Genomic DNA, 13,138 nt, shown 5'->3' on the forward strand with positions numbered 1-13,138 from the left:
GTTCACCCTGAAAAGGATGCATAGTGGAGGGGAACATCAATGGAGAACAATAAAAATAATCTAAACTGGAAAGGAAAGGTCTCGCATTTATATCGCACCTTTCAAGACCTCAGGACATCCCAAAGCGATTTACAAAGATAGGTGGAAAAGCAAGTTGCGATGAGGACACAAAGTGTCTACAAAGGGATACTGACAGGTTAAGCGAATGGGCAAAAATTTGGCAGATGGAATATAATGTGGGAAAATGTAAAGTCATCCACTTTGGGAGGAAGAATAAAAAAGCAAAATTTTATTTGAATGGAGAAATACTACAACATGCTGCGGTACAGAGGGATCTGCCGCTGCCCCTCGAGGGCCCGGTGGGTGAGAGCGGGCATTGCCAGCGGCGCTTATCTTTCTCAACACAAACCACGCAGTGAGCCCGGGCCCGCCGCCAGCCCGCGCTCCGCACAACGGCCGAGGCCGCGCTGAAGGGAACCCCCGGCCCGGCCGCGCTTCGCTCACACTCGGACTGCAGCGGGCCGGCTTTACGAAAGTGGCACGAAGACCAGCCCACGTGACCATGTCTGGGCGGCTCCCGCCCCCGCCCCCCTCATTATCATAAAGCAGCACGCGCCCCATTCTCGCCTTAAACTCCGCCCAGAAATAAACCCGCAGCAATAAACTCCCGCATCCTCAAACCCGCAGCAATAAATCTCCGCATCCTCAAACCCCCAGCAATAAATCTCCGCATCCTCAAACCCCCAGCAATAAATCTCCGCATCCTCAAACCCCCAGCAATAAATCTCTGCATCCTCAAACCCGCAGCAATAAACTCCCGCATCCTCAAACCCCCAGCAATAAATCTCCGCATCCTCAAACCCCCAGCAATAAATCTCCGCATCCTCAAACCCCCAGCAATAAATCTCTGCATCCTCAAACCCGCAGCAATAAACTCCCGCATCCTCAAACCCCCAGCAATAAATCTCCGCATCCTCAAACCCCCAGCAATAAATCTCCGCATCCTCAAACCCCCAGCAATAAACCCCCGCATCCTCAAACCCCCAGCAATAAATCTCCGCATCCTCAAACCCCCAGCAATAAATCTCCGCATCCTCAAACCCCCAGCAATAAATCTCCGTATCCTCAAACCCCCAGCAATAAATCTCCGCATCCTCAAACCCCCAGCAATAAACCCCCGCATCCTCAAACACCCAACAATAAACCCCCGCATCCTCAAACCCCCAGCAATAAATCTCCGCATCCTCAAACCCCCAGCAATAAAATCCCGCATCCTCAAACCCGCAGCAATAAACCCCCGCATCCTCAAACCCCCAGCAATAAATCTCCGCATCCTCAAACCCCCAGCAATAAATCTCCGCATCCTCAAACCCCCAGCAATAAATCTCTGCATCCTCAAACCCGCAGCAATAAACTCCCGCATCCTCAAACCCCCAGCAATAAATCTCCGCATCCTCAAACCCCCAGCAATAAATCTCCGCATCCTCAAACCCCCAGCAATAAATCTCCGTATCCTCAAACCCCCAGCAATAAATCTCCGCATCCTCAAACCCCCAGCAATAAACCCCCGCATCCTCAAACCCCCAGCAATAAATCTCCGCATCCTCAAACCCCCAGCAATAAATCTCCGCATCCTGAAACCCCCAACAATAAATCTCCGCATCCTCAAACACCCAACAATAAACCCCCGCATCCTCAAACCCCCAGCAATAAATCTCCGCATCCTCAAACCCCCAGCAATAAACCCCCACATCCTCAAACCCCCAGCAATAAACCCCCACATCCTCAAACCCTTAGCAATAAACCCCCGCATCCTCAAACCCCCAGCAATAAACCCCCGCATCCTCAAACCCCCAGCAATAAACCCCAGCATCCTCAAACCCCCAGCAATAAACCCCCGCATCCTCAACCCCCCAGCAATAAACCCCCGCATCCTCAAACCCTCAGCAATAAACCCCCGCATCCTCAAACCCCCCAGCAATAAACTCCCGCATCCTCAAACCCCCAGCAATAAACCCCCGCATCCTTAAACCCCCAGCAATAAACCCCCGCATCCTCAAACCCCCAGCAATAAACCCCCGCATCCATCCTCGTACATGAAACACAAAAAGTCAACATACAGGTGCAGCAGGTAATCCGGAAGGCAAACGGAATATTGGCCTTTATTTCTAGGGGATGGAGTATAAGAGCAGGGAAGTCATGCTACAACTGTACAGGGTGCTGGTGAGACCACACCTGGAGTACTGCGTACAGTTCTGGTGCCCTTATTTAAGGAAGGACATACTTGCATTGGAGGCAGTTCAGAGAAGGTTCACTAGGTTGATTCCGGGTATGGAAGGGTTGTCTTATGAGGAAAGATTGAACAGGTTGGGTCCATACTCATTGGAGTTTAGAAGAATGAGGGGAGATCTTATTGAAACATACAAGATTCTGAGGGGACTCGATAGGGTAGATGCTGAGAGGATGTTACCCCTCATGGGGGAATCTAAAACTAGGGGGCATAGTCTCAGAATAAGGGGTCGCCCGTTTAAGACGGAAATGAGGAGGAATTTCTTTTCCCAGAGGGTCGTGAATACTTGGAATTCTTTACCCCAAAAAGCTGTGGAGGCTGAGTCATTGAATACATTCAAGGCTGAGTTAGACAAATTTTTGATCAGCAAGGGAGTCAAAGGATATGGGGAAAAGGCGGGAAAGTGGAGTTGAGGTAAAAATCAGATCAGCCATGATCTCATTAAATGGCGGAGCAGGCTTGAGGGGCCGAATGGCCTACTCCTGCTCCTATCTCTTATTACAGCCAATGAAGTGTAATCGCTGTTGTAATATAGGGAAACATGGCAGCAAGGTCCCGCAAACAGCAATGAGATACATGACCAGGTAATCTGTTTTAGTGATGGTGGTTGAGGGATAAATATTGGCCAGGACACTGGGGAGAACTCCCCTGCTCTTTTTCAAAATATAGTGCCATGGGATCATTTCCAGCCACCAGAGAGGGCAGACGGGGTCTCGGTTTAACATCTCATTCGAACGACGGCACCTCCGACAGTGCAGCGCTCCCTCAGAATTGCACTGGGAGTGTCAGCCTGGATTATGTACTCAAGTTCTCTGGAGTTGGGCTTATACCCACAACCTTCTGACTCAGAGGTGAGAGTGCTACCGAGAAGGCCACGGCTTACACCGAAGTTGAGGTACCAGTCCCCACGTTGTGTAGCTTTATTTAAAAATACTCCCTTTAGCAATAAGATATAACTGTAAATGTGTGTGTGTGTGTGTGTGCGTGTGCGTGTGTGTTTGCCACTTTCATTGCCCATCTCTAGTTTCCCTGAGAAGATGGTGATGGGCCTTCTATTGATTTTACAACTGAGTGGCTTGCTAGACCACTTCAGAGGGCAATAAGAATCAACTATATAGTGTGGAATAGTCACAGTCAGGCCAAACCATTTAGGTTACCAAAGGGCATCAGTGAAGCAGTTGAGTATTTGTGACAATCTGGCAGCTTCCTTGGTCACTATTCCCCACAAATTACCAACAACAACAACTTGCATTTTTAAAGTGCCTTTAACATAGAGAAACGTCCCAAGGCGCTTCACAGGAACGTTATCAGACAGAAATTTGACACCGAGTCACATAAGGAGATGTTAGGACAGCTTGGTCAAAGAGGTGGGTTTTAAAGTTTAAAGTTTTAAAGTTTAAACTAGGGAAGGTTTAAACTAGAATGGCAGAGGGATGGGAACCTGAGCAGGGAGACAGAGGAGGGGGGAAAACAAGGATAGAAACAAAAGACAGAAAGGGAAGAAGCAATAGTGGAAGGCAGAGAAAACAAGGGCGAAAAACAAATAGGGCCATAGTGCAAAATAAAACTAAGATGACTAGCAATCTTAAAAAGACAAGTCTAAAGGCACTGTGTCTAAATGCGCGGAGCATTCGCAATAAGTTAGATGAATTAACAGCGCAGATAGATATTAACGGTTATGATATAGTTACGATTACGGAGACATGGCTGCAGGGTGACCAAGGATGGGAACTGAACATCCAGGGGTATTCAATATTCAGGAAGGACAGGCAAAAAGGGAAAGGAGGTGGGGTAGCATTGTTTGTAAAGGAGGAAATCAATGCAATAGTGAGGAAGGATATTGGCTCGGAAAATCACGATGTGGAATCTGTATGGGTGGAGCTAAGAAACACCAAGGGGCAGAAAACATTGGTGGGGGTTGTCTATAGGCCCCCAAACAGTAGTGGAGATGTAGGGGAGGGCATTAAACAGGAAATTAGAGACGCATGCAAGAAGGATACAACTATAATCATGGGTGACTTTAATATACATATAAATTGGTCAAACCAAATTAGCAATAATACTGTGGGGGAGGAATTCCTGGAGTGTGTACGTGATGGTTTTCTAGACCAATACGTAGAGGAACCAACTAGAGAACAGGCGATCCTAGACTGGGTATTGTGCAATGAGAAAGGATTAATTAACAATCTTGTTGTCCGGGGTCCCTTAGGGAAGAGCGTCCATAACATGATAGAACTCCTCATTAAGATGGAGTAGTTGAATCCGAAACTAGGTTCCTGAATCTAAATAAAGGAAATTATGAAAGTATGAGGTGCGAGTTGGCTATGATAGATTGGGGAACTTTACCAAAAGGGATGATGGTGGATAGGCAATGGCTAATATTTAAAGAATGTGTGCAGGAATTACAACAATTATTCATTCCTGTCTGGCGCAAAAATAAAACAGATCCAAAGAGGAGGCATTTAAATTGCTAGAAAAAGTGGCAAGCCTGAGGATTGGGAGCAGTTCAGAATTCAGCAAAGGAGGACAAAGAGATTGATTAAGAGGGGAAAAATCGAGTATGAGAGTAAACTAGCGGGGAACATAAAAACTGACTGTAAAAGCTTCTATAAATATGTCAAGAGAAAAAGATTAGTGAAGACAAATGTAGGTCCCTTACAGTCAGAAATGGGGGAAATTATAATGGGGAACAAAGAAATGGCAGAACAATTAAACACATACTTTGGTTCTGTCTTCACAAAGGAGGACACAAATAACCTGCCAGAAATGTTAGGGAACCAAGGGTCTAGTGAGAGGGAGGAACTGAAGGAAATCAGTATTAGTAAAAAAATAGTGCTAGGGAAATTAATGGGGCTAAAGGCTGACAAATCCCCAGGGCCTGATAATCTATATCCCAGAGTACCAAAGGAAGTGGCCCTGGAAATAGTGGATGCATTGGTGATCATCTTCCAAAGTTCTATAGACTCTGGAACAGTTCCCACAGATTGGAGGGTGGCAAATGTAACCCCACTATTTAAAAAAGGAGGGAAAGAAAAAAACAGGGAATTACAGACCAGTTAGCCTAACATCAATAGTGGGGAAAATGCTAAAGTCTTTTATAAAAGATGTGATAACAGAACACTTGGAGGGCATTAACGGATTGGACAAAGTCAACATGGGTTTATGAAAGGGAAATCATGCTTAACAAATCTACTGGAGTTATTTGAGGCTGTAACTAGTAGAATAGATAGGGGAGAACCAGTGGATGTGGTGTATTTGGATTTTCAGAAGGCTTTTGATAAGGTCCCACACAAGAGGTTAGTGTGCAAAATTAAAGCACATGGGATTGGGGGGAATATACTGGCATGGATTGAGAATTGGTTGACAGACAGGAAACAAAGAGTAGGAATAAACGGGTCTTTTACCGGGTGGCAGGCAGTGACTAGTGGGGTACCACAGGGATCAGTGCTTGGGCCCCAGCTATTCACAATATATATCAATGATTTGGATGAGGGAACTAAATGTAACATTTCCAAGTTTGCAGATGACACAAAGCTGGGGTGGAATGTGAGCTGTGAGGAGGATGCAAAGAGGCTCCAATGTGATTTAGACAAGTTGGGTGAGTGGGCAAGAACATGGCAGATGCAGTATAACATGGATAAATGTGAGGTTATCCACTTTGGTTGTAAAAACAGAAAGGCAGATTATTATCTGAATGGTGATAGATTGGGAAAAGGGGAGGTGCAACAAGACCTGGGTGTCCTTGTACACCAATCGCTGAAAGCGAGCATTCAGGTGCAGCAAGCAGTTAGGAAGGCGAATGGTATGTTGGCGTTCACTGCAAGAGGATTTGAGTACAGGAGCAGGGATGTCTTACTGCAGTTATACAGGGCCTTGGTGAGACCACATCTGGAGTATTGTGTGCGGTTTTGGTCTCCTTATCTGAGGAAGGATGTCCTTGCCATGGCGGGAGTGTCGAAGGTTTACCAGACTGATTCCTGGGATGGCAGGACTGACGTATGAGGAGAGATTGGGTCGACCAGGCCAATATTCACTAGAGTTTAGAAGAATGAGAGGTGATCTCATCGAAACATATAAAATTCTAACAGGACTAGACAGACGAGATGCAGGGAGGATGTTCCTGATGGCTGGGGAGTCCAGAACCAGGAGTCACAGTCTCAGGATACGGGGTATGCCATTTAGAACCGAGAGGAGGAAAAAATTCTTCACTCAGAGGGTGGTGAACCTGTGGAATTCTCTACCACAGAAGGCAGTGGAGGCCAAGTCATTAGGTGTATTCAAGAAGGAGACAGATATATTTCTTAATGCTAAAGGGATCAAGGGATATGGGGAAAAAGCAGGAACAGGGTACTGAGTTAGACGATCAGCCATGATCATTTTGAATGGCGGAGCAGGCCCGAAGGGCCAAATGGCCTACTCCTGCTCCTATTTTCTATGTTTCTATGTTTCTACGTAAAGAGCGTCTTAAAGGAAGAGAGAGATTTAGAGAGGCTGAGAGGTTTAGGGAGGGAATTCCAGAGCTTAGGGCCTAGGCAGCTGAAGGTTCGGCCATCAATGGTGGGGCGAAGAAAATCAGGGATGCGCAAGAGGTGAGAATTGGAGGAACGCAGAGATCTCAGAGGGTTGTTGGAGGTTACAGTGATAGGGAGGGGCGAGGCCATGGAGAGTTCTGAACACACAAACTCTGGATTGCTCATCCACTACCACGACCACTACACTAGCATACCCACAATATATATGAGTACTTGGTGCTTCTTCTAATAATCCAGCAGCACAACCAGGCCCACCATGCATATGAGACGTGGCATCTCAGGCACACATCATGGCAAAATACTTCAGAAACAAACCTCCACTTACTGTCCTCTTTCCATGACTTTGTACAGAGAGCTGCCGTAGTTCTTGCTGACTGTCCCGAAATTCGCGTTGCCGAGGACAACGTTTACATCTTCGCTGTGGGTGTTTATGATTCTGTAAATAGACGTCAGGCGGTGAGCAGGAAGCAGAACAAACTTGATTGCTGACAAGAAGGAGTTTGAGGAAATCAACAGGACATTGTCCTACCTCATGGTGGCTTGACCCTTCTGTGGTTTTGACTTTGCGTCTTCCAGCTGAATGCAAAGGAATTTATAATTATCGGGAGTTTAGATAGAAAGGAAAGACTTGCATTTATATAGCGCCTTTCACGACCTCAGGACGTCCTAAAGCGCTTTACAGCCAATGACGTACTTTTGAAGTGTAGTCACTGTTGTAATGTAGGAAATGCAGCAGCCAATTTGCGCACAGCAAGGTCCCACAAGCAGCAATGAAATAAATGACCAGATAATTTGTTTCAGTGATGTTGGTTGAGGCATAAATATTAGCCAGGACAGCAGGGAGAACTCCCCTGCTCTTCACAATAGTGCCATAGGATCTTTTACGTCCACCTAAGTGGACAGACAGGGCCTCGGTTTAATGTCTCATCTGAAAGACGGCACCTCCGACAGTGCAGTGCTCCCTCGGTGCTGCACTGAAGTGTCAGCCTGGATTATGTGCTCGAGTCCCTGGAGTGGGACTTAAACGCACGACCTTCCGACACGGAAGTTTCTGGCATCACTGATTCCTAACACCATTTGCTGTTATTGGAGTCTGAAAATTCTTTTAGGGTGAAATTGTCCTGTGCGATATTAGCGTATAAATGTCTAATGATTCCCTGAGCCACTATTTCAGTGTATGTAGGGGTGAAACCCATCGCAGGGGTGAAACCCATTGACTTGACTTTGTGTTTCTGTTAAAACTGAGGACAAAGGAATTTCTTAGGAATGGATTAAACGTTGGTAGGTTAACGTCGCACAGCCCAAATCCAACCCATTTAAAACTGTCTTCGGTAGGAGGCCCGAGGCCTACAGTGCAAGGCATCACCAATACGGAGAAGAAATGGAGGTGGGATGAATCAAGAAGTAGTGGTTTGGAAATGCCGACCTTGGGGTTTAAAGGCTAGTAGATTGCAGGAGAAAGGGAAAACCGAGGGAGTCCCGCAGTTTTGGAGTCCCGGAAAACAACGAGTCAGCGTAACACTCAGGGCAACGAGGCTTGATTTCAACACGGTGAGAATGCCGGGAGCAGGAAGACCATGTAGAACAGCACAGCTGGAGCCAAGGGCTATCAGGAGGAGAAGAGTTCAGAGCAACACTGACATAGTGGTATCAATAAAATAAAGGGTAGCAAGGTTGTGACAGAGATATTGAAGGCCGGAGGTGAATGGAAGGATTGACTTACAGATAATGGCCTGTAAATTGGCCAGAGTGACCCAACAGTGCTCCCCGCTCATCAGATTTAAATTCACCCGTAAAGTTACCGCGTTCTTTTTTGGCGGCAACTTCCTTGAACTGCGAGTTCAACTCACATCGGCGTTCTTTCCCGGGCTAAGTGAGTGGTGAAAGGATCTCTAAGGTCCCTCATCTAATCAGCTTGAAGCAAGCCATGTTGTGGGAACCAGGGAGTGCAGTTCATAGACAAACAGCACAGGCTAAAAACCCAGATGTACATAATAAGATATTATAAAATTACATAGAGAAAACAAAATAAAGAAAGGATAAGATTAAAAGACTGCGATAAAAGAGACAGAATGAGAAAGTAAAATAAAAATGAAAACTTTTAATTAAAAATGTTTTTTTAAATATCCCAAAACTATTAAAGTCAGGAGTAATGAGACTCCACATTTTTAAAAGTTAATTTTTAGTGCCAGTGTTGTTGTTTGGCAGTCTCTAAGACTTACCATGCTGTTAAAACTTAGTTTAGACGTCAAAAACTGAGCGTGCCTGTTTGGTGGTGAGATTAGTTAGTTTTCAGCTGGGCAGGAGAGCAAGTTGGCGCTGGTCTGTTGATTCTATTGATTCCAGCCGGCGATATCCCTTTAAAGGCAAAGCGCTATTGGGCTCACCATTATTTTGAAAGCAATTTCCGGCCCAATAAACTATTATCTACAGCTGGCTAAATAAAATGCGCAAAACAGATCCATCGCCAGGAATTTCCATGGGGAATCTCCTGATCCACTGTTGTAGCTTTAGCAGCAAATTCCCAGGGATATGTATCTTTATACAGGATTCCTCAATTCAACAGAAAGCAACCGGTATATGTTACGGTCTGCGGACTGGTGCAGGAGCTCGTGCAATAAGAATAGCTCTCCCAGTGGCTTGGTGGGCATTTGCACCTCCCAGTATGATACTGAGTCATACAGGCCAGGAACAATTCCTGGCCCATGCTGATTTAGCTGATTCCAGTTAGAAAAGAGAGCAAGTGAGAAAGCAAACACACAATCATTGAGGTACAAAGTCCAACTCCTACAGCATTCATCCCGATGTTAGTCTAACTCACTTATCATAGTATCATCGTAAGGTACAGAACAGAAGGAGGCCATTTGGCCCATCGTGCCTGTGCCGGCTCTTTGAAAGAACTATCTAATTAGCCCCCCATTCCCAGCTCTTTGCCCATAGGCCTGCAATTCTTTTCCCTTCAAGTATTTATCCAATTCCCTTTTGAAAATTACTATTGAATCTGCTTCCACCACCCTCTCAGGCAGTGCATTCCAGATCATAACAAATCGCTGCGTAAAAACATATTTCCTCATCTCCCCTCTGGCTCTTTTGCCGATCACCTTAAATCTGTATCCTCTGGTTACCGACCCTTCTGCCACTGGAAACAGTTTCTCCTTATTTTCCCTGCCAAAACCGATCATGATTTTGAACACCTCCATCAAATCTCCCCTTAACCTTCTCTGTTTTAAGGAGAGAAACCCCAGCTGCTCCAGTCTCTTCACATAACAAGAGCAGTGGCCCTATACCGACCCTGGGGAACACCACTGTAAACTTCCCTCCAGTCTGAAAAACAACCGTTCACCACTACTCTCTGCTTTCTGTCCCCGAGCCAATTTTGTATCCACGCTGTCACTGTCCCTTTAATCCCATGGGCTTTAGTTTTGCTAGCAAGTCTATTATGTGGTACTTTACCAAATGCTTTATTGAAGTGTAAAAAACATGGACAATGGTTTTACTTACCAGTTTGCAGTGCAGTTGTCTATCCTCTTTGTATAGTAGTATGCTGTACACATTAGATATATTAAAGCTTTGACTGCACGTTGTGGTCACGTTTTCATACGTAAGGTTAAAACTGAATAATTGACTTTGAGAATCGACTTGTAACTTGATGTAATTGTCTGGATCCTGTGAAAGAAAAGAGACAATTTTGATCGTTTATTTTTTCTTAAAGCATGTTGTTACAAACAGAACTTTGATGACAATGTAATTTAGTAAGTCAGCAACAACAAGGCAAACATGTTGGGGTGGACCCCCTCCGTAAACTTGAGCTCACCCAAAACTCTGCTGCCCCGTATCCTAACTCGCACCAAGTCCCGCTCACCCATCACCCCTGTGCTTGCAGACCTACATTGGCCGACAACTCAATTTTAAAATTCTCATCTTTGTTTTCAAAACCCTTCATGGCCTCGCCCCCCCTCCCTATCTCTGTAACCTCCTCCAGCCCTACAACCGTCCGAGATCTCTACATTCCTTCAATTCTGGCCTCTTGCGCATCCCCGATTTTAATCGCTCCACCATTGGCGGCCGTGCCTTCAGCTGCCTAGGCCCTAAGCTCTGGAATTCCCTCCCTAAACCCCCCCACCTCTCTCTCCTCCTTTAAGACGCTCCTTAAAACCTACCTCTTTGACCAAACTTCATGTGGCTCGGTGTCAAATTTTGTTTGATGATCACTCTTGTGAAGAGCCTAGGGACATTTTACTACGTTAAAGACGCTATATAAATGCAAGTTGTTGTTGTTGTTGATGCGGGTGAAGCAGTGAACTGAGATCTCCCACATCAGGTACAGTCCAAGGTGAGAACATAAGAAATTACAGAGGTGAGAAAAGGCGACTTTACTTTGTGCCTTTTCCCTTCTCAGCCAATTTACAATGACCGTGCTTAACCTAATGGAGCCAATCGACCCGAGGTGGCACCTTCAAGGTAAATCTTCGTGAAGCTTTTCCTCAAGTTCAAATCTCAGGATATATTTCAACACAGTCTTTCTGGCAAGAATCCTGAACTAGGAATGGAGCTCATAACGCAGCTCGTGGGGACGGAGGAGACATGAGCAGTCTCAGAGCACACGATTAGACTCAGCACCTCTGGGCTATGGAGGGGAAAGTCATTTAAGGAACCTGCTTCCAACTGCTATCGAGTGATTGCTTTGGAAAGTGTATGTGAGCGCGTGCATAGAATCATAGACTGGTTACAGCGCAGAAGGAGGCCATTTGGCCATCGAGCCCGTGCTGGCTCTTTGTAAGAGCGATCCAGTTACTTCCATTCCCCCGCTCTTTCCCCGTAGCCCTGAAAATGTTTTCCCTTCAAGTATTTATCCAATTCCTTTTTGAAAGCCACGATTGAATCTGCTTCCACCACCCTTTCAGGTAGCGCATTCCAGATCATAACTACTCGCTGCGTAAAAAAGTTTTTCCTCATGTCGCCTTTGGTTCTTTTATGAATCACCTTAAATCTGTGTCCGCTGGTTCTCAACCCTTCCACCAATGGGAACAGTTTCTCTTTATTTACTCTATCTAAACCCTTCATGATTTTGAACACTTCTATCAAATCTCCTCTTAACCTTCTCTGCTCTAAGGAGAACAATACCAGCTTCTCCAGTCTATCCACGTAACTGAAGTCCCTCATCCCTGGAACCATTCTAGTAAATCTTTTCTGCACCCTCTCTAAGGCCTTCACTTCCTTCCTAAAGTGCGGTGCCCAGGATTGGGATCAGTACTCCAGTTGTGGCCGAACCAGTGTTTTATAAAGGTTCATATCGACAAGGATGAGTTTCCGGAGGGCTCCAGGCACCCATGATCTAATTGAATGGCGGAATAGGCTCGAGGGGCTAAATGGCCTACTCCTGTTCCTATGTTTCTATGAAACTGTACCTCAGCACAAGGAAGCGCCTTCAAGAGAGGAGGGCGAATTTTTTTTTTAAAAGACAGGTTACACCTTCCCCTTTCATTGTTTTACAGCAAACTGAGGCCAGCGGGAGGAGCGCGAGTGTAAGGTAGTGCTGATGTTTACCTGAAAGGGCGCCATCGTGACTGGAAAGCTCCCATGTCCTTGGAGAGCGATCTGTACATTTTTATCGGCCAGGTTTAGGAACTGAACGTAGTTTTCTTTAGCTGTGGGCTCAGGCACCACTGTTCTCTGAAAAGTAAAAGGATATCAATAAAAAAAAACAAGCAAAATAGGGGCCTTTCAAACCTGACTGATGGTTTTATTTTTGTAAAACAATGTAAAATAGGGGTACGGTCGTGTGGTGTAGAGGCCTGGACTAATAATCCAGCAGAACGTGAATTCAAATCCCACCATTGCAGTTTGAGAATTTGAATTCTGGAAATAAAAAGCTGGTATCAGTAAAAGTGACTGTGAAGCTGTCGTAAAAAACCCTAATTGGTTCACAAATGTCCTTTAGGGAAGGAAACCTGCCGTCCTTACCCGGTCTGGGCCTAAACATAACTCTAGTCCCACACCAATGTGGTTGACTCTTAACTACCCTCTGAAGTGTCCTGGCAAGCCTCTTAGTTGCTACTCAGGGCGATAAATGTCGGCCTTACCAGCGATGACCACAGCCCGAGAATTATTAATAATAACAATTAAAAAAATGTTAACGTCTGTTTTGTGCTTTGATCTGCGTGTAATTTTCACCTGAGGCCTGCGTGATACTCAGACGAAAACAAAATTCTACCAGTGCCATTTTACGATTGCTTGTCCACCCCTCCACTCCCCTTCCTTCATGGCGCATCCTGTTAAGGGGGGAGGGGTACACAAGCAGCTTCTGTCCTGTTCT

The 13,138-nt window shown here is 45.6% G+C and overlaps 1 protein-coding gene across 3 annotated transcripts in view; it reads right to left on the reverse strand.

Moving 5' to 3' along the window:
* slc15a2 (solute carrier family 15 member 2) overlaps positions 1 to 13,138 on the reverse strand; it is a 131,481-nt gene that overhangs the window by 26,385 nt on the left and 91,958 nt on the right. For all 3 annotated transcript variants that reach the window (XM_067987084.1, XM_067987085.1, XM_067987086.1), the window contains 4 exons: positions 12,370 to 12,495; positions 10,324 to 10,488; positions 7,352 to 7,398; positions 7,148 to 7,258 (listed from right to left, as the gene is read on the reverse strand). In XM_067987084.1, coding sequence (XP_067843185.1) covers positions 7,148 to 7,258; positions 7,352 to 7,398; positions 10,324 to 10,488; positions 12,370 to 12,495 — 449 coding nt within the window. The remainder of the gene's footprint in view (positions 1 to 7,147; positions 7,259 to 7,351; positions 7,399 to 10,323; positions 10,489 to 12,369; positions 12,496 to 13,138) is intronic.

Source organism: Heptranchias perlo, chromosome 7, assembly GCF_035084215.1.
Source record: "Heptranchias perlo isolate sHepPer1 chromosome 7, sHepPer1.hap1, whole genome shotgun sequence".
NCBI classification, from domain to species: domain Eukaryota; kingdom Metazoa; phylum Chordata; class Chondrichthyes; order Hexanchiformes; family Hexanchidae; genus Heptranchias; species Heptranchias perlo.